At 58.0% G+C, this 18,477-nt stretch overlaps 4 protein-coding genes across 4 annotated transcripts; 2 read left to right on the forward strand and 2 right to left on the reverse strand.

Annotated features, from left to right (window-relative positions):
* Window positions 1-87: 87 nt before the first annotated feature.
* TRAVEDRAFT_53698 (small GTPase-binding protein) lies at window positions 88-1,003 on the reverse strand (the record flags this gene model as incomplete). Its single annotated transcript, XM_008046626.1, has 5 exons — window positions 88-246; window positions 343-477; window positions 543-740; window positions 837-878; window positions 950-1,003. The coding sequence occupies 5 exons, from the start codon at window positions 1,001-1,003 to the stop codon at window positions 88-90; spliced, it is 588 nt and encodes a 195-aa protein (XP_008044817.1).
* Window positions 1,004-1,339: 336 nt separating this feature from the next.
* On the reverse strand, window positions 1,340-2,400 carry TRAVEDRAFT_175351 (uncharacterized protein; the record flags this gene model as incomplete). The annotated part of the gene is made up of 5 exons (XM_008046627.1): window positions 2,271-2,400; window positions 2,199-2,215; window positions 1,779-2,142; window positions 1,636-1,722; window positions 1,340-1,611 (listed from the first exon to the last, which is right to left on the reverse strand). The coding sequence occupies exons 1-5, from the start codon at window positions 2,368-2,370 to the stop codon at window positions 1,340-1,342; spliced, it is 840 nt and encodes a 279-aa protein (XP_008044818.1). The 5' UTR covers window positions 2,371-2,400.
* Window positions 2,401-3,594: 1,194 nt separating this feature from the next.
* TRAVEDRAFT_104604 (HET-domain-containing protein) lies at window positions 3,595-4,854 on the forward strand (the record flags this gene model as incomplete). Its single annotated transcript, XM_008046628.1, has 1 exon — window positions 3,595-4,854. A coding segment is annotated over one exon (1,260 nt), but the record flags the coding sequence as incomplete, so codon positions are not given.
* Window positions 4,855-6,412: 1,558 nt separating this feature from the next.
* TRAVEDRAFT_86022 (HET-domain-containing protein) lies at window positions 6,413-12,080 on the forward strand (the record flags this gene model as incomplete). The annotated part of the gene is made up of 2 exons (XM_008046629.1): window positions 6,413-6,749; window positions 11,374-12,080. Coding segments are annotated over 2 exons (1,044 nt in total), but the record flags the coding sequence as incomplete, so codon positions are not given.
* Between the last annotated feature and the right edge of the window lie 6,397 nt (window positions 12,081-18,477).

An 18,477-nucleotide genomic window follows, 5' to 3' on the forward strand; every position in this document is an offset into this window, starting at 1 on the left:
GGCAGGCCTGGTGCGATACTCGAAAAGGGAAAGCGGGTAACGTAGAGTCCTGGCCCAGCCGAGGGAAACACCGGGGATCGCAAAGGCTTAGAGCACGACACAATGGTGGCTCTTCTTCGCGCCCTTGGGCCGGATGAGGAGCGCAGCACGCGTCGCGTACTGGAACACCTCACGTACGCCCTCACCCGTCCGTGCCGAGCACTCGAGATAGTGACGGGCACCAATCTTCTGTGCTACCGCCATGCCCTATTCACCAGTCGAAGTCAGCATGACGCAAAGAGGGTGGGCTCCGCCGAGACGCATGCAAAGGGCATGGCACAGGTGCACAAAACAACGACGCACCTCCTCGGGAGTGACCGGCCGCTGGTTGGTCTTCCTCAGCTCCTCAATGACCCTGGGGTCCCGCCGGAGATCCTTCTTGCAGCCGACCAGGATAACCGGAAGCCCGGCGCAAAAGTGCATCACCTCGGAAATCCACTGTTGACGTGTGGAGCGGGCGCGGTCAGAATAGCACGCATGCATCATCGAGGTGCAAGACAGACCTTCTCCTGTACGTTGTCAAGCGAATCGGGCGAGTCCACGGCGAAGCAGATGAGGATGACGTGGGAGTCGGGGTAGGACAGGGGGCGGAGACGATCGTAGTCCTCCTGGCCGGCGGTATCCCAGAGGGCGAGCTCGACGTGCTTGCCATCGACCTCTACATCGGCGACGTAGTTCTCGAAGACGGTGGGGACGTAAACCTGTGGTGATAGTTAGCGCCAGGGAAACGCACGCGATCATCGCCACGTCTGCAGGTGCGCGCGGGCAACGCGACAATTAAAAGGTGGACCACTGACCTCGGGGAAGGTTCCCTTGGAGAAGACGATCAAAAGACAGGTCTAGGGAGCGCAGAGTGAGTTGTGAGTGAGCTGTGAGGGAAGTGGTACGATTGTGGTTGAATGGAGCGCACCTTTCCGCAAGCACCATCACCGACGATGACGAGCTTCCTGCGAATTTCGGACATGAGGGGCGTGAGGACGGCAGGCGGAGGACAGTAAGGACGACGAGGAGGGCGTGGACGCGGCGGGAGTGGTTGTTGGCGACGAAGGAGAGGATGAGGACGACGAGACAGACGACGGGGAAGCGGTGAGATAGGCCGGGCGGGCTTTTCAGCGGGCCTTCAACTCAACCCAAACACAGCTTGAGTCGCCATTACGTCAGCACCCAGGCCCGTGCGTGCGAATGACCTTCCCCTTCTGGATGCACTGCCCACCGGGGCAGACCCAACAGCGAGCAGCCGGCGGCATTCGTCCTCGACCGCAGTGAGCTCAACACGGCCCACGTCGTTCAACAACTTTGTCTACTCCAGCAAGCAACGTGCGACGGCCACATATTCGCCCTCTGGTCCCCAGCTACCCATCTCGCACACCTCGATCGCCTCGACCGCCCACTCGCCAAAGTCGACCTGCACAGGCCCCTTCAAATTCTCCACATGTTCATCTTGTCCCGCCTCCTGCGCCCGCACCGCCTTCAGGGCGTCCGAAGCTAGCACCGAGCTGTACGAGAACGGCGTTCGCGTTCTTCCGCGCGGCTTTCTGTAGATTGTGTTCAACACCGTGCAATGCAGCTGTGCTCGCTCTCATCAGCCTTGGCGACTCTCGGACTTCGTGGTGGTGCTTGCCTTCAGTTCTCGCTTCTCGTCTACCAGCAAATTTGCTCGCTTGAACGCCTCCACTATCGCATCTGGGCCCACACTCGTTAGCTGCTATCTCCCTTCGACCACGAAGAACTCTACGCACCGGCTACACGCCTCAGTTTTCTTGCGCTTTCGCTTTCGAGCGACGGTCCGATCCACATCACGTTCGCCCGCTCCCGGCTTCCCCGCTCGGGTTTCAGGATGTCCATCCTGTCCAACCTCACAACCAACTTCTCTCCACCCAGGATCTCAAGAATCTTCGGCCGCAGTTCCTGCAAGACGTTCTTTGCCATCTCGAGTGTTCGCTGCTTCTCCTTTTCAACATCGAGCGACATCACGCCGAGCGTAAAGTGCAGCCGCCGTGGGGGTATCACGACCGTCGCGTCTAGCCCCGGGATAATAAGCGTTGCCGCCAGGAGCGCGTCCGTGAACGTACCGATCGTCTCGCGCAGCCTTTCGTGGTGGCCCTGTACCGTGAATGGTCAGATGTGCGTCCAGATACTCTGTGTATGCTGTAACATACCATCGGAAGCGCAATGACTACAGGTTCAAAACTTCAGTTCTGCGCGAGTGTAAAAACATTAGCGGGACTTACAGTGCGTCAGACGGGGTCTGGACATTTTCTCTGCCGGAGGCCTAGTGGATCCCGTCGAACCATCTGGCGCGGATGGCCCAGCGACCGCGTTCCCTCCCATCTGCGGCTGAAGCGTCGTGCCACGACCACTGCCCCGCCCGCGGCCTCTCCATTGCCCTCTTCCACGTCCGCGGGCGCGCCCTCCGCCGCGTGTGTGACCTCCACCGACGCTCGAAGATGTAGGTCCTACTCCGTCGTTGCTCATGCGGGTTGGTACGGAGTCTACGCTCACGAGAACCGTAGCGGACTGCTTGTGCGTCGTGTATTGGACAACACGTGCTGTAAACAGTGCGCGTGTGGTACGCGAGGAGGTCGCTGCAGCTGCAGCGTTGTGGAGCATAAGAAGGACGCTTGCGGCACGCTCGAGCCTTGGTCAATCTTCGAAGCTGGAGACGGGCCGTCGGGCCGAGGTCGGTTTGCGTTCGAGCGTCGAGGCAAGTCCTCTTCGCTGGCCACCCGTTCTTCCGCTACCTTCACTAGCTGTTTGTGACGCTCTCATTTCACCCGCATAGGTCGGAATGCCAAGCTGTCAATATTTCAATCCGAGCACATCACCCGACTAGGATGAGTTCGTGCGGCGCCCGCTTCCTCGACCACCTGCACTGCTTCCGTGCGTATCGCCGAAGGCTTCCCCGCATTGGCATTCATATCTCAACTATAGGTTCCCGCGGCAGAACGGCGAATGCCTCTCACCATATCACAGAGGATTCAGGCAGTGCATCTCTCTAAGATTCGAAGATCTACATGTAAACATCCCTGTATGCCGTGGACGTCGCCCTTTCTGACGCTGACCGTCCGCATCACCTTCACCCTCCATGGGTTCCAACATCTCTCGACTCTGGTCCACCTTGCCGTCAAAGCCGCCTTCCATCTGTGTAGACTGCTGGGAGGGTCCTTTCGCTGCTCGCTTGGGTCTCTTCCACAAGCCGGTTCGAGCGACGCGTGGTACAAGTGGCGGGTATTCATACTCTACCTCGTATGCCCAGCTCGAGTGCCGCGCCGCCCTCAGCTGTGTTTGGTGTCGATTTCTACTCACGAATCTCAAACTTATCACAGACTTCGATATCGAAGGCTCTGAGAGGCGCTTGAAAATCACTGTGGGGCGCCCGGGGTGGGCAAGAATCTCCAACCCTAACGAGGCAGTGCATAGGCCAACGAATGCTCAGGAATTCGTAATACTCCACAAAGGTCACATACTGGTCGAAGGGTGTGTGCATACCGCTGCAGGTGGGTCTACAGTCATTTACGTCTCCTCGTGAGCAGAAATTGAGCTATGGTTTGCCTAGATGACCACGCTGCACCGTATATCTTCACGCGAAGCCCTGTGCTCGATGTTGGATCCCCTCGCGCTCTCTCGCTCGCACAGGCAAGCATCGACGAGTGCGTGCACAAGCACACGCGCTGCATCCAGCTTTCACCCTCCTTCGATCCTCGCCTCCCTACACGACTTGTCGACTGTACCGAACTCAAGCGCCCGCGTCTAGTCTCGACAGGTGGTAGACGCGGCAGGTACCTCGCCCTTAGTTATGTGTGGGGCGAGGCGCAACCCCACCAAACTACCACATCCAACGTATCTGCTTATTCCGACGGCATCTCCCCCTCCATCCTTCCCAGAACCATCCGCGATGCGATCTATGTCACGCGTATCCTCGGGTTTCAGTTTCTTTGGATCGATAGCCTGTGCATCATCCAGGACTCGAACGAGGACAAACTGCACGAACTGGGGCGCATGCACCGCGTCTACCGCTACGCGTACCTCACCCTCATCGCTGCCAGCGCCCGGAAAGTCAGCGAGGGCTTCCTTCAAACCCGACCCGCTTGCCCGCGCGACGTCGCGTTTCCTTTCCCCTGCGCCTCACCCGCTCTGCAGGTGGGCAAGATCAACCTCTCTGTGACCACCCTCCCGCGCTCGGGCCCGAGCTACGCACAGCCCCGCATCGAAGAGCCCATCAACGCACGGGGCTGGTGTCTCCAAGAATACTACATGTCCCCTCGCGCGCTGATATTCGCCTCGAACACGCTCCGATTCCGATGCCAGACGAGTACGCAAAACGTCGGCTACGCATACTACAACCAAGTCCGCGAGCGGCGACTGCCCCACGTGCTCTTCCTTCGACGCCCGCCCCCAGCAGTGTACGGCGGTGAGGACTGGACTGCCGTGCACAGGGCGTGGTGGGACATCGTCGAAGACTACAGCCGACGCGTCGTGGGCACGCCTTCGGACAAGCTCGTCGCATGCGGCGCGATCGCAGACGCGTTCCAGCGAGTACTACGCACCGAGTACCTCGCCGGATTGTGGCGCGACACGTTCCTCCAGGACCTGCTGTGGGAGAAAGACGGGGAGGCGCGCTTGGAGCGTCCGGCGGCCTTCCGTGCGCCGTCGTGGTCCTGGGCCGCCGTCGACGGGAGGCTGAAGATGAAGTCGCAGAACTATTTGGACGGGGTCGCGCTTGCGGAGGTGGTCCGTTGCACGGTCATGCTCAAGGACGCCGAGCTTCCATTTGGGCAGGTCATTGGCGGATCCCTCGTTCTGCACGCTCCTTTGATACCGTACGACGCGCAGTCACGGCCTCCATCTTCGCTCGAAACGGCCATGAACGACGAGGCAGATGCAGCACGAATCTGGAGCGCGTGGCTCGTCCCGCTCTGGAGGCCCAATTCGTTTTGGATGACCGGTCTCGTCGTTGCGCGCGCCGACTCGGATAGCCCGGGCGGCAGGGAGGTCTACCGGCGGGTTGGGAAGTTTGGCGCAGATCCTCTGGATGAGTCCTACGTCGATGCGCTCGAAGAACTGGTGGAGGTCGAGATCATATGATCGAAACTCCAGACATCCCCCGCTTGGATGTACGCATCAAGTGCAGACTCGCAATTGTGCCGCCTGTGGAGAAGCTTCACGCCTCTACCCCAAGATTACGGAACGTATGTACGGTACTCTTCGATCTCAAGCCCGCTCCTTTGCAATCAATATACACTTCAAGATCTGGAAAATTATTTCGAGATTGCGGTGCACGATGCGAGAGGCGCCTGTCGAACAGCTTGTTCCGCTACGTACGCCACGACGCCGATACCGACATGGTCCCTTCGGAAGCAGAGTACAGTACTGCATTCCGGCCGTACTTCAGCTGATTCGGAGCTGGGGGGCAGGAATCCAGAGAAGAGATACCGGGCCCGGCAGGATGGCGGGTTCACAGGAATACGTACGTATCAGCAATTGCACACTGGATAATGTTGACATGTTGACAGATCGACGTGCTGGCAATGATGATTGTCCTGTGCTAGTAAGTTGCGGCGCTGTCGAAACTATTCTGCCCAGGATGCTGTATACTCCAGTCGGCATATATTGGCACGATGTGACGACTCTCTGATGTCGCTTTTTCGATGCCTTTCCTCCCGACCTTCCCGGGTCCCCCGCTCTAATCCTCCATGGGTGTCAAACCCTCTCGAGCGCTGCCGCCTCGACCATCCGGTCTTTGCGAAAACTGCTGGAGAGGTCCTTTTGCTGCGCACTTCGGCCTCTTCCACACTCCAATCAAGTGGAAGTGGAATGGACAACGGTTCCTTTTTGGCGGAGGGTATACGTATCTCACTTCGGGGTCAGGACTGGGCTACCCTGCCGCTTCAAGTTGTGCATGGTGCACGTTCTTAGGCAAACTGTTGGCAAAAGATGCCCGATCCGAAACACTCAAACAACGGCCGAATGGCCAGTGGAAGATCACAGTCGGCTTATGTCCAATAAACGCCGGTTCGCCTGCCAACGCGCAAGTACTCGGGGTGGTCATTAACGGCGTCTCAAGGCTCTACACAGGTCTTTTGCACACACCCACAAGTGAGTTCGCATGTTTCATGCTAATAGATCCTGATATTGACGTCGTTCATCAGGCAATCCCGCAGCACCATATATCGTCGCACGAAATCCTCTCCTGAACGTTGGATCCCCGAGCGCGTTCTCGCTCGCAAAAGTACTCATCAATGAGTGCGTGCATCAACACATACGCTGCAGCCAAATCTCGCCTTCCTCCGATGTTCGTCTCCCCTCGCATCTCGTCGACTGCACACGCCCCGCTCGCCCGCGCTTGGTCTATACGAAGGGCGTATACGGCAGGTACCTCGCACTCAGCTACGTGTGGGGTGAGGAACAGCCGCACCAAACCACCACATCAAACGTGTCTGCCTACTCTGCCGGGATAGACGCATTTCTTCTCCCTCAAACCATCCGCGACGCGATCTCGGTTACGCGCACCCTCGGGTTCCAATACCTTTGGGTAGATAGCCTATGCATTGTGCAGGATTCGGACGAGGACAAGCTACACGAACTCGGGCGAATGCACCTCATCTATCGCTACGCATACTTCACCATCATCGCCGCCAGCGCGGAGCGGGTCAGCGACGGCTTCCTTCAACATCGCCGGGCGAACCATGACATCACGCTTCCATTCCTCTGTCCTGTGCGCCCTCCTGCGCCCGGGAAGAGCGTGGAGGACGTGTTCCGGGTCGGCAAAGTACGCGCTACTTCCCTAGGCATCACAGAGCACGGGACAGTCCTGTCGGGCGGGGATTCAGCAAGCGAGCCCATTCACAAGCGGGGCTGGTGCCTGCAGGAGCTGTACATGTCACCGCGCGCCCTCATCTTCACGTCCGAAACACTGCGGTTCAGGTGCCAACAGATCACGAAGAACGTCGGAAACTCCTTCTACCATCCCACCTCCGCCGAATTACGCCTCCCCGACGTGCTCTTCTACCATCCCACCTCCGCCGAATTACGCCTCCCCGACGTGCTCTTCTGCCCTGACGCGTTACCGACCATGGAGCGAAGATCCAAGGAATGGTGGGCTATTCACCGAGCGTGGACCGACATCGTACATCAATACACCCGGCGCACCATCGGGAAGGCGTCGGACAAGCTCGTTGCGTGCGGTGCGCTCGCCGAGGCGTTCCACCGCGTCCTAGGATCACACTATGTCGCGGGACTGTGGTGCGACACCCTCCTCCAAGATCTGCTCTGGGTCAGAATGGAGGACGATCGTCTTCGGCTCAAGACCGGAGACAGCCGTCCAGCGCAATACCGCGCGCCATCGTGGTCTTGGGCGGCCGTCGAGGGCGCCGTCCGGATCCGGACGGAACCGGAGCTCGTAGACGTGCAAACCGTTGCGGAGGTCGTCCACTGCGATGTCGCGCTCAGCGACCAGGAGCTTCCGTTCGGGGAGGTGACGGGCGGCGTCCTCGTCTTGCGCGCGGCGTTGATACAGCCCGACTGCGCGTTACGCTTTGGCTCCTCGCGGGACGAGGTTCGGATCTCCTCTACCCGACTTGCGCATCGCTGGGGTCCGAATGCCGACGGTTCTGCCTACGAGGGCAACACCATATTGGAGGGTGGGACGCTTCCCGGGTGGTGCACCGCGGACTACGCTGCTGACCGGTGGATTGGGAGCACTCCCGTACGGTGGCTCGTCCCGCTCTTGCGGCACAACTTCTTGTCTGACGTGCATGGTCTTATCGTGGCCCTCGCGGATCCTGGCCTCCACTCAGGCGCGGAGAGCAGGAAGGTCTACCGCCGCGTTGGACAGTTTCGCGTGGACGCAGATTCGTGGGACTCGCTGTGGCAAGCTGGCGGGCCTCTGCCCTTGCCAATGGTGGAGATCGAGATCGTATGAACACGATTTCGCTGCCGCGACCATCTGGGACCTACTCCCGACGCTTCAAGGATAGCTAGGCTGAAGAAGGAGGTTCCTAGAGTACAATCGGCCGGTACTTGCATTGGGTCATTTGCGTTGTAGTACTTAACTGGATAGAGTGTACTGAGCTGGCTGATTTTGCGCTCTGGAATTTGAAGCAACATTCAGTGACTCCGAACCAAGTGTTGCCATGGCTGGTGTCGGCGTAAGTACTTTGAAGACAGTTATGGCGGTAGAATGAGGGACTCGTTAGGCGTTTAAACATGTTGCGGGCTGACGCGGAGCTTAAGCGCCGGTCTGACCTTGTTCCGCGACCACCACTGCTCGCCGACTTGCTGCTCCTGAGTCTCTTGGTCTCCCCGCTTTACTCAACATATCATCTGAGCTGCCTCTCTCTCCTTTCCTTAACAAAGGAGCCTTGTCTACTGGACGTATCGCGCCGCGCTGCCGAACGGAGAGTCCACGGTTCAAACTCGCTCCCTGGATGCCCTTGCCTTCACCTCGAAGGTCTTAGCTACGGGTCAAGTCGTCTCTGCTTCGTATCCGTAGGGTGAGTTGCAATTATCTTTGGACAACACATTGAAGCCTTAATATCTCCACATCTCCAAAGATCAAGCGCAGACGAGCCCAAAGCCCAGGCTACGCATCACCCCATATATCCTGCGCGTCACGTCGCGAACTCGCCCTACGTCCCTGCAGCAACGATGCCTTTTCACATCCCATCTGTGCGCATCGCGCAAGCTTCGCCCTCTATCTCGCTCGAGAAGGGTTCCTACCGTATGCGGCCGCCGCCCGCACGCCTTTCCGTCTCCCCTTCGCCCTCATCCGCAGACGCCCTTTCGCGGTCTGCCCGAAAGGCTCGCGCGCCCCCAGAAGTGTTGCCAGGAAAGGTGGTGGAGCTCGTCCCAGCCTCCTACGAGAAACGGATGGCGCTCCTCGTCGCTGTCTTAGCCTGTGCTATGTTGGCGAGTTTTGGAACAGCGTACTGGCTGTTGCGCACGGGCCATACGTACAGGTAAGCACCTTTTTTGCGCGATTCAGAAGGGCTGGAGGCTGACGATCCAGCTGCAAGATGATCTACGGACGATCGTTGCGCCACTTGCTTTCCATCAAGTTCTGTTATCCTGCTGTGCTCGTAAGGTTTGTCTTCATATGTCGTATTTATCGCTCTGTATGGACGTCGTTGCATTACCTGGTTTCGCGTGTACGTACACACTTGCTCTTCTCGCATTTATCCCACATTGCTATCGTATGCACTCCCGCTCCTCGAGAACCACGCGAAGCGACACCAGCCCTTCGCCACTGAGTTTTTTTCGTCCGTCCTCCCTGCATGAACACGCTCATATCGACGTCTGCGTTCAGTCTGCTAGCATTCGTTTCTGGTACGTTTTCCACGTGTGCTACGCCACCAACTACACTGAAGAGTTATCCAGGATCCGCAGCTCGATTTACCAGCTGATGCTACCTACGCACGGCGTGCACAATCGCTAACGAAGCCGTCGCGTATGCCCTTGCAGTGGACTGCAATGATTTGTACCTCGCGAAGCAGTATGTGCCAGTCGCCGCGACAAAGGGCGGCGTACAGCTCTGCTGTTAACGTATCGAAGGGCTTATGTCTAGTATTGCTCCAGTATGTCCCCTACACCTCGGCTGGTAAGAAGCTCACAGCGCGTCTTCAGCGTCGCAGTGCCCGCTATAGGTCCAGTTGACATGTGTGACCCCGAGATGTCTCCTTAGATGTTGCACGGGAAGGCTTTTCGCTGCGTACCGTCTCCAAGCGCGTCTCGCAAGTCACAACACGCGCCCGCACGTCATATCCCGCAGTATTGCCCTTGAACTCAATCTTTCCCGAGAGCGACAGGCCGATGTCCTCTGAACGCTAATGCGTCGTGGTGGTCGAGAAGCGTATTGCATCCGTCGCTCTCTATATCAGCCCCGCTCTCCTTCGATATCATCGCACCCCCGACATCGTCCTCTTACAGAACAAATGGCTGAACCGAGAACTACGCCTGCAGCCGGTCACGATACCGGCACCCGACCGCTACTAGGCCCGGGCGCGAAACGGGCGCGGTCAGTTTCGTCCGACAGCACTGTGGAGGATGACAGTGTGGAAGGCTCTTTGTGAGTGCCGAACGCAACGGTACTGTACGAACACTGACGATCATTCTTGACCACATTTACAGCCATACCGCATCGCGTACTTGGTCGATGGAGCCGGATCGTAAGGCGCGCAAGAAGCGCTCGCAAGACACTACGCGCAGGAAGGCTACCGTCCCAGAAGAACGCGGGTGAGTGCAGCGCATTTCCAAGCCTTCACTTCGTTTTTATAGACTCCTGGCAGGTACTCCTTACCCCCCAAACCACCCGCCATCTGTCAAGTTTGCTGGGACGGCCCCATCGCGGCCCAATACGGGCTGTTCGAGGAAGGCGAAGACGACGACCCATCCCCGTGGAATTGGGTCGACGGCTTCTCATTCTCGACGTCGTGGGCGACCCTCAAGGCCGGTGCCTCCGAGGGCTGTTCGTGGTGCCAGCTCGTATATGCAACACGCGGGGAACAAGACGATCCGGAATCCACTACTGCTGTATCGGTTCGCGTGGGCAACGGCGGCCCGTTGCCGAACTTCTCGCCGAGAGGAACGCAGGCGATGTATGTGTGCGTAGACGATGAGCCCTATTTTGGCGGGTACGTCTACACGGCCGCAGGTAAGCTCGTCTGATAACTAGTATATGTATGCCGTTCATGACGCTGCGGTGAACGCATTACTCAGACGACCCCGCGGCAGCGCATATCGTCGCGCGCCGACGGATTCTAAACGTGGCGTCCCCGCACGCGCTCTCCCTCGCGAAGACATACATTGACGAGTGCGTTCACGACCACCCGAGCTGCATCGCGTTAGCACCTACCGCTTGCGACTCTCCTCTCCCCACTCGCCTAGTCGACTGCAGCGATCCGAATCGCCCGCGCTTAGCCACAACAGACGGCGCACAAGGGAAGTACGTTGCACTGAGCTACGTGTGGGGAGAGGCGCAACCACATCGCACTGTGATGGAAAATTCCTCCGCCTACGCCAACAGGATCGGTATTCTCCCGCAGACTATCCGCGATGCGATCCAAGTCACCTATGAGCTTGGGCTTCAGTACCTTTGGACGGATAGCCTCTGCATCATTCAAGACTCGGACGAAGACAAGCGACGGGAGCTAGGGTGTATGCATCACATCTATCGCGATGCGCACCTAACCATCGTCGCCGCCAGCGCCAACAAAGTGAGCGAGGGTTTCCTGCAAACTCGGCCGGCCGCACCCTGGTCGAAATCTACCACATTCCCGCACGAAATCGCCCTCCCTTTTATTTGTCCCCCGAGTACTCCATCGTCGACCAGCGGTACAGACGCCCCGACCTCTACTCTGGGCGAAGTATACGTATGCCCGACATACACACGCGCGGACAACATGATCAACAACTACAGTCACGCCTGGGAGCCCATCAGCGCGCGCGGCTGGTGTCTACAAGAGTACCTTATGTCCCCCCGCTCGCTCATCTACACCTCACAGACGCTCCAATTCCGGTGCCAGACTACGACGCAGAACATCGGCGGCGCCGTTCACGAAGCAGGCGACGAACGTCGGCTCCCCGACAAGCTCTTCTTAGCAGACGCGCCTCCCGCGGCGCGGATCTCGAAGGAGTGGCTCGACGTGCGCAAGGCCTGGATGAGCGTCGTCGAGGACTACACGCGGCGCACCGTGGGCGTCTCCGCGGACAAGCTCGTCGCGTGCGGTGCTATTGCCACTGAGTTCCAGCGCGTCCTCTGCACGGATTACCTCGCGGGCCTCTGGCGCGACACCCTTCTCATCGACCTACTGTGGCATAAGGAAGAGGGTGCAGACATTCCTCGCCCGTCCGCATATCGCGCGCCGTCGTGGTCGTGGGCCGCGGTCGACGGAAAGGTCGCTCTAGGACACGGATTGTGGTTAGGCATGCGGCCGAGCGCGGACAGCGGGCCAGTGGCGGAGGTAGTCCGGTGCGAGGTCACGCTCGAGGACACTGCACTTCCGTTCGGCCAGGTGACAAGTGGAACCCTCACCCTTCGCGCGGTCTTGGTGCGGTGCGCGCTTGGTCTGGAGGAAGGAGTCCTTCGTCTTCGACTGCAATCGGCTAAATCCGCTCGAGACTGTGCTGGAGGAGAAGACACCGACGGCGGTGCCGAGGTGCGCACGGAGCACGTTGGATGGGCGTACCTCGACAGCGACGCGGATATGGATGTCGAGAAAACGTGGGCCGTGCCGCTCATGCGCGATGAGATGTTGACGGTGGGCCTCGTTATCGCTCTAGTGGACCCAGGGAACTTGCACGCGACGGGGATGAGAAAAGTGTTTCGACGGGTCGGCTTTTTCGATCTCAACGAGGACGGACGCGGGTTTTGTCAAGCTCTGCAGGATCGAGAATTGGTAATATCGGAAATTGAAGTTGTATGAATCAGAACAAGAGCGCAGATAAGGGCTTCCGCACGTACTACGATCCTTTCAATCCTATCTACATACGCAGTACCCAGGTTCAGATTTGGGCGAGTCTAAGCGAGCGCCTGCTCGTCGGCACTTGCCGAGGTGTTCAGTATCGCGCGCGAGGCCTTTTTTGTATCTATCCGTTTGTCTCCGTACCACGACGCTACTGTACGAGAGAACCGGAACATCGCTTTCATTCCTGACGACTCGAATTATCGTTGCTCCGACACGGGGCCGGCCCCCGGTCCTTCGTCTTTGTCGTCTACTTCCATCTCCGAAGCACATCTCAGGCTCCTCTTCGGCACCAGCATCCCCCTTTAGGCTCTTAATCTATGGGCTGCACCTTCTCCAGATCTACCCTCGGACTATCCGATGAATCCGCCCTCTCTGAGCTGCCGTTTTTCTCTGAAGACAGTGTAGAGAATAGCTGCCTGCCGCCTAGGCCGTCTTCTGTCTGCGAGGAATGCTGGGAAGGACCCTTTGCCAGACACTTCGGGATTCCCTTGGTGTCACCGCGGAGTGAGAGATGGTATCGGCGCTGGCCCGAGGAAATTTCGTACTCGACCTCGCTCACAAAATTGGAGTCTCGTGTTGATGCAGGCTGTGCATGGTGTCGACTCATCTACAGGCTCGCTCAGTACTGGCACGCCAGTCATCACCATGACACGAAAGGGTTGATCATCACGCTGCGGGGTACATTGGACCAGGACTCAGCTCCGGGACAATCGTTACAAAAGCTGATTGTGGAAATAAGCCCTGGGCGAGTTCGCACCGACTTTTTCTTGTACACGGATCCAGGTGCATAGGGCGCGTTCGAGCCGGGTTTAAGGACGCAACTGATATCGAGATAACATCAGAGGATCCCGCAGCGCCGTACATCAAAACACGAAGCCACATTCGCAACGTTGGCTCGCCTCATGCACTGGCTTTTGCAAGACAGCACCTCGACGAGTGTATGCAGAGACACGAGCAGTGCCGCAAAAGCTCGACTAGTAGCCCTTGTCTCCCCACGCGCCTCGTGGATTGCGCGGACCTCGCTCGTCCACGGCTGGTTTCGACAATTGGGGAATGCGGCGAATACCTTGCGCTAAGCTACGTGTGGGGCGGGGACCAAGTCCACAAGACTACGATTGCGAACCTATCCACGTACGAACAAGGACTCGCCGTCGACGATCTTCCCCCGACCATCCGCGATGCAATCTACGTCACGCACATGCTGGGCCTCCGGTGGCTATGGGTCGACAGCCTATGTATCGTACAAGACTCGGAAACGGACAAGGCGAACGAGATCGGTCGTATGCATCACATCTACCGCTATGCTCACTTGACGATCATGGCCGGCAGCGCGAATAGTGTCCACGACGGCTTTCTTCAAGAGCGACCTCCCCCGGATCTTGTCCTTGACGACGGCGTTGCTCTCCCTTTCATCTGCCCTCCATGCCCTACAACCCCCACGGGCTGGGAAGACTGTTCCGGGGCACTACTTGGGGTCGGTACTGTCTTTGTCGCTCCAATATATTCCAGCATCACTGGCAGGGAGCACAGTTACGAGCTAGGGCGCATGTCGACGCGCGCTTGGTGTACACAAGAGTACCTGATGTCTCCACGCGCACTCATCTTCACTCCTACGACGCTCCTGTTCCGGTGCCTTTCCACCGTGCAAGGTGTCGGCAGCTCATTCTACCAGATACGCGACGACACCCGGATCCCCAACTCGTTCTTCCTCCCGCTGGTGACACCTGCAGCAGAGCTCGATCCCCAGGAGCGGAGGGACGTGCACATAACCTGGATGAAGGTCATCGAGGACTACACCCGCCGCACCGCCAGCGACGAGTCGGACAAGCTCGTAGCGTGCGCTGCGATCGCGGAGCTGTTTCACGGTATCCTGGGCTCCGAGTACCTCGCGGGAATGTGGCGCTCCGACGCGCTCCTTGTCCACCTACTCTGGAGAACTGGTGACAAATTCGAGGCAAAATCACGCGGATGCCCACATACCCGCCCCACTGCCTACCGCGCGCCATCGTGGTCGTGGGCCGCGATCGAAGGATCAATCGACCACATCTTTCCGAAGGCTCTGAGTCTCGGAGACCCCCAGACCGTTGCGCTCGCGGAGATCACTGAGTGCCGGGTCACACTCCAAGATCCCGCACTTCGCTTCGGTCGAGTGACGGACGGGGTCCTCGTTCTGCGCGGAACGCTGCTACTCTGCCGCGGTGGATCTCACAAATTAACCAACAGCTTGTTGTCCGTCCCGCTATCATCTTTCGAGCAAGCACGGTGCCAGTGGCAGCGTGGGCTCGACGGGGTAATCTCGGATGAAGAAGACAATGTCCGCTCGACCAAACCAGGTTACAGCGCAGCTGTTTACATGGACTGCGAAGTCGACGAACCGCCGGGGCGGATGTGGCTTGTCCCGCTTGTGCGGACCCGACCAAAACATCGCGAAGAACATGTGCTGCATGGACTTGCTCTCGAGCTCGCTCCTCCATCGAACGGCTCAGGATCTACACCCCAGGAATATCGCTTTCGGAGGATTGGGTACTTCTGCGACTCCGTCGAAGTGACAAGGTCCGTCAAGGACTTCACCGAGCACTCACTGTGGCATCCGCTACTTCAGGCCACGAAGGTCGGAGAACGTCCATGGACTGACATTGTGGTTATATGAGCGAAGTTTTCACGGGGATTGTACTCTTTGAATAATGCGGACTCGGAAGGGCATGACCAATGGTTTGAAGTCATAGCATACCTACATACCTACACCTGTCAATTCTAATCTCGCGATATTTGCTTCTAGGGACTCTACGATACTCCTACGCACGCCGCCTCTACGTGAATGATGAATCGTTACTGGATGCAGTCAAGAACGCTCACCTAGACCGGTAGCCCAAGCGGCAGGCCGCGCAGGTCGACGAGCCGATCCACTGACGAGACGAGGTAGACAAGCTCTCCGCCACAACTGCGCCTGTTCGCGGGGCGGAGGAGCGCAACGCACACATGCGAGACGTTTGCGGCGTGTCGACTCGACCGTGCGCGGAATGCGCCGCGTGCCGCGTTGTTCCTGGCAACGCGGAGTCTGCTGAACGTAGTCCGTAGTATCGAGTCTTGATCTTCGCCGTCTTGTTGTAATTTCGTGCCTCAACACGAGAGGGGTGTCGAAGGGATGTTTGCTTCCAGGAGGTGGAGCGGGTGGCCGGGACAGCAAGCTCGTCGTGTCGACAATTCCGCTCGTCGCGACGACGAGCTGAATAGAAGCGCGGCCCAGAACGGTGGACGTGCCTGTGACTAGCGCGGTAGTAAGTGCGCTTTTCAAAGCCTCGTGTCTTAGACGTACTCAACTTGGCTTTTGGCGATGTGGAGATATCGCGTTTTCTTGCTACGCGGAGGACTCGCGATGTTCTTTGCCGTCTCCTGCCTGCGAATTGAACTTGATCCTGCCAGCATACCCCGGCGCGTGGCTGTTGCGGAACGCAAGTATCTTGCAGATACAACGCCTGATGCGCGGATTATCAGCGAAATGCGGTGGGCGACACGGAAGTGACCATCGTGCTGCGCATCGCCACTTGCGTACCGGAGTTACCTGAGCGGTGGGAATCGTCAGCCCAGCTTGCGTACGTCGAGCAGCAAAAATACTTACCGCGAGCCCAGGTAGGGCACGCCGTGACGAACGGATCCGAGCAGCGGGATTGGAGATCCATAAACCGCGTGTGCAAAGGTCTTGCGGTTATCGAACGGACGAAGTTCAAAATTGGAACGTGTTGTTGAAAGGCAGGTGATCGTGGCGGGAGTTCTTAGAAGTTCAAGGTGAGCGTTGCATGAGGAGTAAAATAGTAGCAATACCCACTCTAGAGGACTGCTATGCGTATGGAAAGCGGTAGAGAAACGCAGGTCCTGTTTCTCCTCGAATCGCGCCATAACACGCACGGCGCACACACTCTGATGCATGTGAGTCAGCCGCGATGGTCGCGAAAGCGTTAGACATAATATCAATCCGCAAGACGATTAAATGCATATCAGCGCAGGCCCGCGCAGCATGGGGGTAGTCAGACATCGAGGTATAGTATCGGCAGCGCGAGGCGGTCGATGCATGTTTCAGGCAAGACGAGGCCTATGGTCGTGGAGACCAACAGGGCATTTTCGCACCGAGCCTGTAAATACGAAGCTATTAGCTAATACAGCTCACGTACATAAGGGCTAGCACTTCACAAACCTCACTGTGGGAAGGATCGACGCTTGTATGAGGTGTTCAAAACACCTTCGCCTCCAGAATAGGTGTTCCGAACACCTAAAAGGTGCACACCTGTAATAATTGTATAATATAAGTCGGTGTTCAGAACACCTCTATTCACTGTCTGTTTAAGCAGCTGTTCCGCACACCTGAAATATATACATTTTTTAACAGTGTTCTCCACAGCTCCGGCACAAAAAGGTGTTCTCCACAGCTACTTACATTACCTATATCAAAGCACCGTACTCGCGAGTAGGGTGGTCGCTCCAGGCACGTATCTCGTCGCCGTCACTATTGTGCGCACGCGCCGCCTGTCTAGCTCACTCTTCAGGCCTCGAGCTTCGTCTCCCTCGCCTACGCGCGCCCGCGCGCCGGGCACGCAGGCTGCTGTCATGCATGTCAGAGCGACGTGTTTGACGTACATGTCGAAATCGGCGTGGGGTTGGCGCGGGATATTCCTTCCTGGCCTGCACAATTGTGAACCCCGGCGCAGAAGTCATAGACGACAGTGCAGACTCACGGTCATCGCCTGCTGTCCCCTACGCATGCCGGGCCTCCAGCACAACCGCCTCCGTGATGGAATGGAGGGGTCCGACCGCGACTCGGCGCCCGCTGCGCGACGACGTGAGCCTTTTGATCCAAACCAGACTCATACCCAATGGTAAGCGCATCCCAGAGTGCGCCCCACCCTCCTCACAGAGCCATTGCAGGGCATATAATGGAGACGCCGCCGTCCAAGTTGTCGAGGTCATTATGGCGTCACCGTGCAGTACGCGCCGCCGTCGTAGAGTCAGCCGCATGCAAGACGCGTGTTGTCGATGTGAAACGCATTCAGTTGAGCTATCTTGTTCGCGCGCATGCGGGTGCAGGACATGTGGGAAGAGGTTGTGACGGTGACAGCGATCTTGCAACTGCGTTCCGCGTCCCGCTACACGAGCCTGTCCACGGCGCGGCGGAGTGGGAAGTTGTTTGTGACCAGGTAGGGTTTCGACGCGAGTCCGAGAGAGGGAGGAGAGGGGGGCTGCAATGCGTGCGTGCGTGTCTTCTTGCGCAGGCTCAGGCTAGGGGGTGTGGTCCGGGCATGCCCTGCGCACGAGAGGCGGGTCGAGACTGACAGAATGCGAGAGTCATTCATTGCACAACGTCCATCTGCCTGCCACTGCGACGTCCGCGACCACCATACCCGTTCTCCCCCGCAGGCTTCTGCACGTCATGCTTCAGGTCTGGGCGTGGGGGGGGGGGTGGCAACGAGGATGTGTGTGTGTGCGGGAGTCCTTGCTGACTCGGCAGATAGTAGCTTACTGCACAGGCGAGTAGTTTACGAGAGCAATGGTTGCCAATATTTGCGAGTGTCACTTACGACTCGTTTTTGGCGTTATCGTGGTAGATGAGGGCACTGACGATGCCCTCAGCCTCAACTGATGCTGTACCGATACGCCCGGAGAGCGTCGCGTTGACACCACTGAGAATCTTCATCGGCTTGCATATAGTTACCCAGAAAGACAGAATATGTGAGATGAATAGGATATTGGGGAAACAAGGAGCGACAGGCGAACGAAGCGCGAGGAATTCGGCGCAAGTTGCTGGGGACACAAGATGGGCGTCTATCCAGTTCCCAATTAGGAAGCTAGTTGCGATGACGTCACTAGCGGCTCAAGAGCCTCCCTCTTTGTCGTTTTGCATCTTGACCTCGAACCACCATGATCCCTCTGCGCACTGTGCTTTTCAGCTGTTATCGACGCTCCCTCGTTCTCGTCTTGATCAACG

Source organism: Trametes versicolor (assembly GCF_000271585.1).
Source record: "Trametes versicolor FP-101664 SS1 unplaced genomic scaffold TRAVEscaffold_14, whole genome shotgun sequence".
NCBI classification, from domain to species: domain Eukaryota; kingdom Fungi; phylum Basidiomycota; class Agaricomycetes; order Polyporales; family Polyporaceae; genus Trametes; species Trametes versicolor.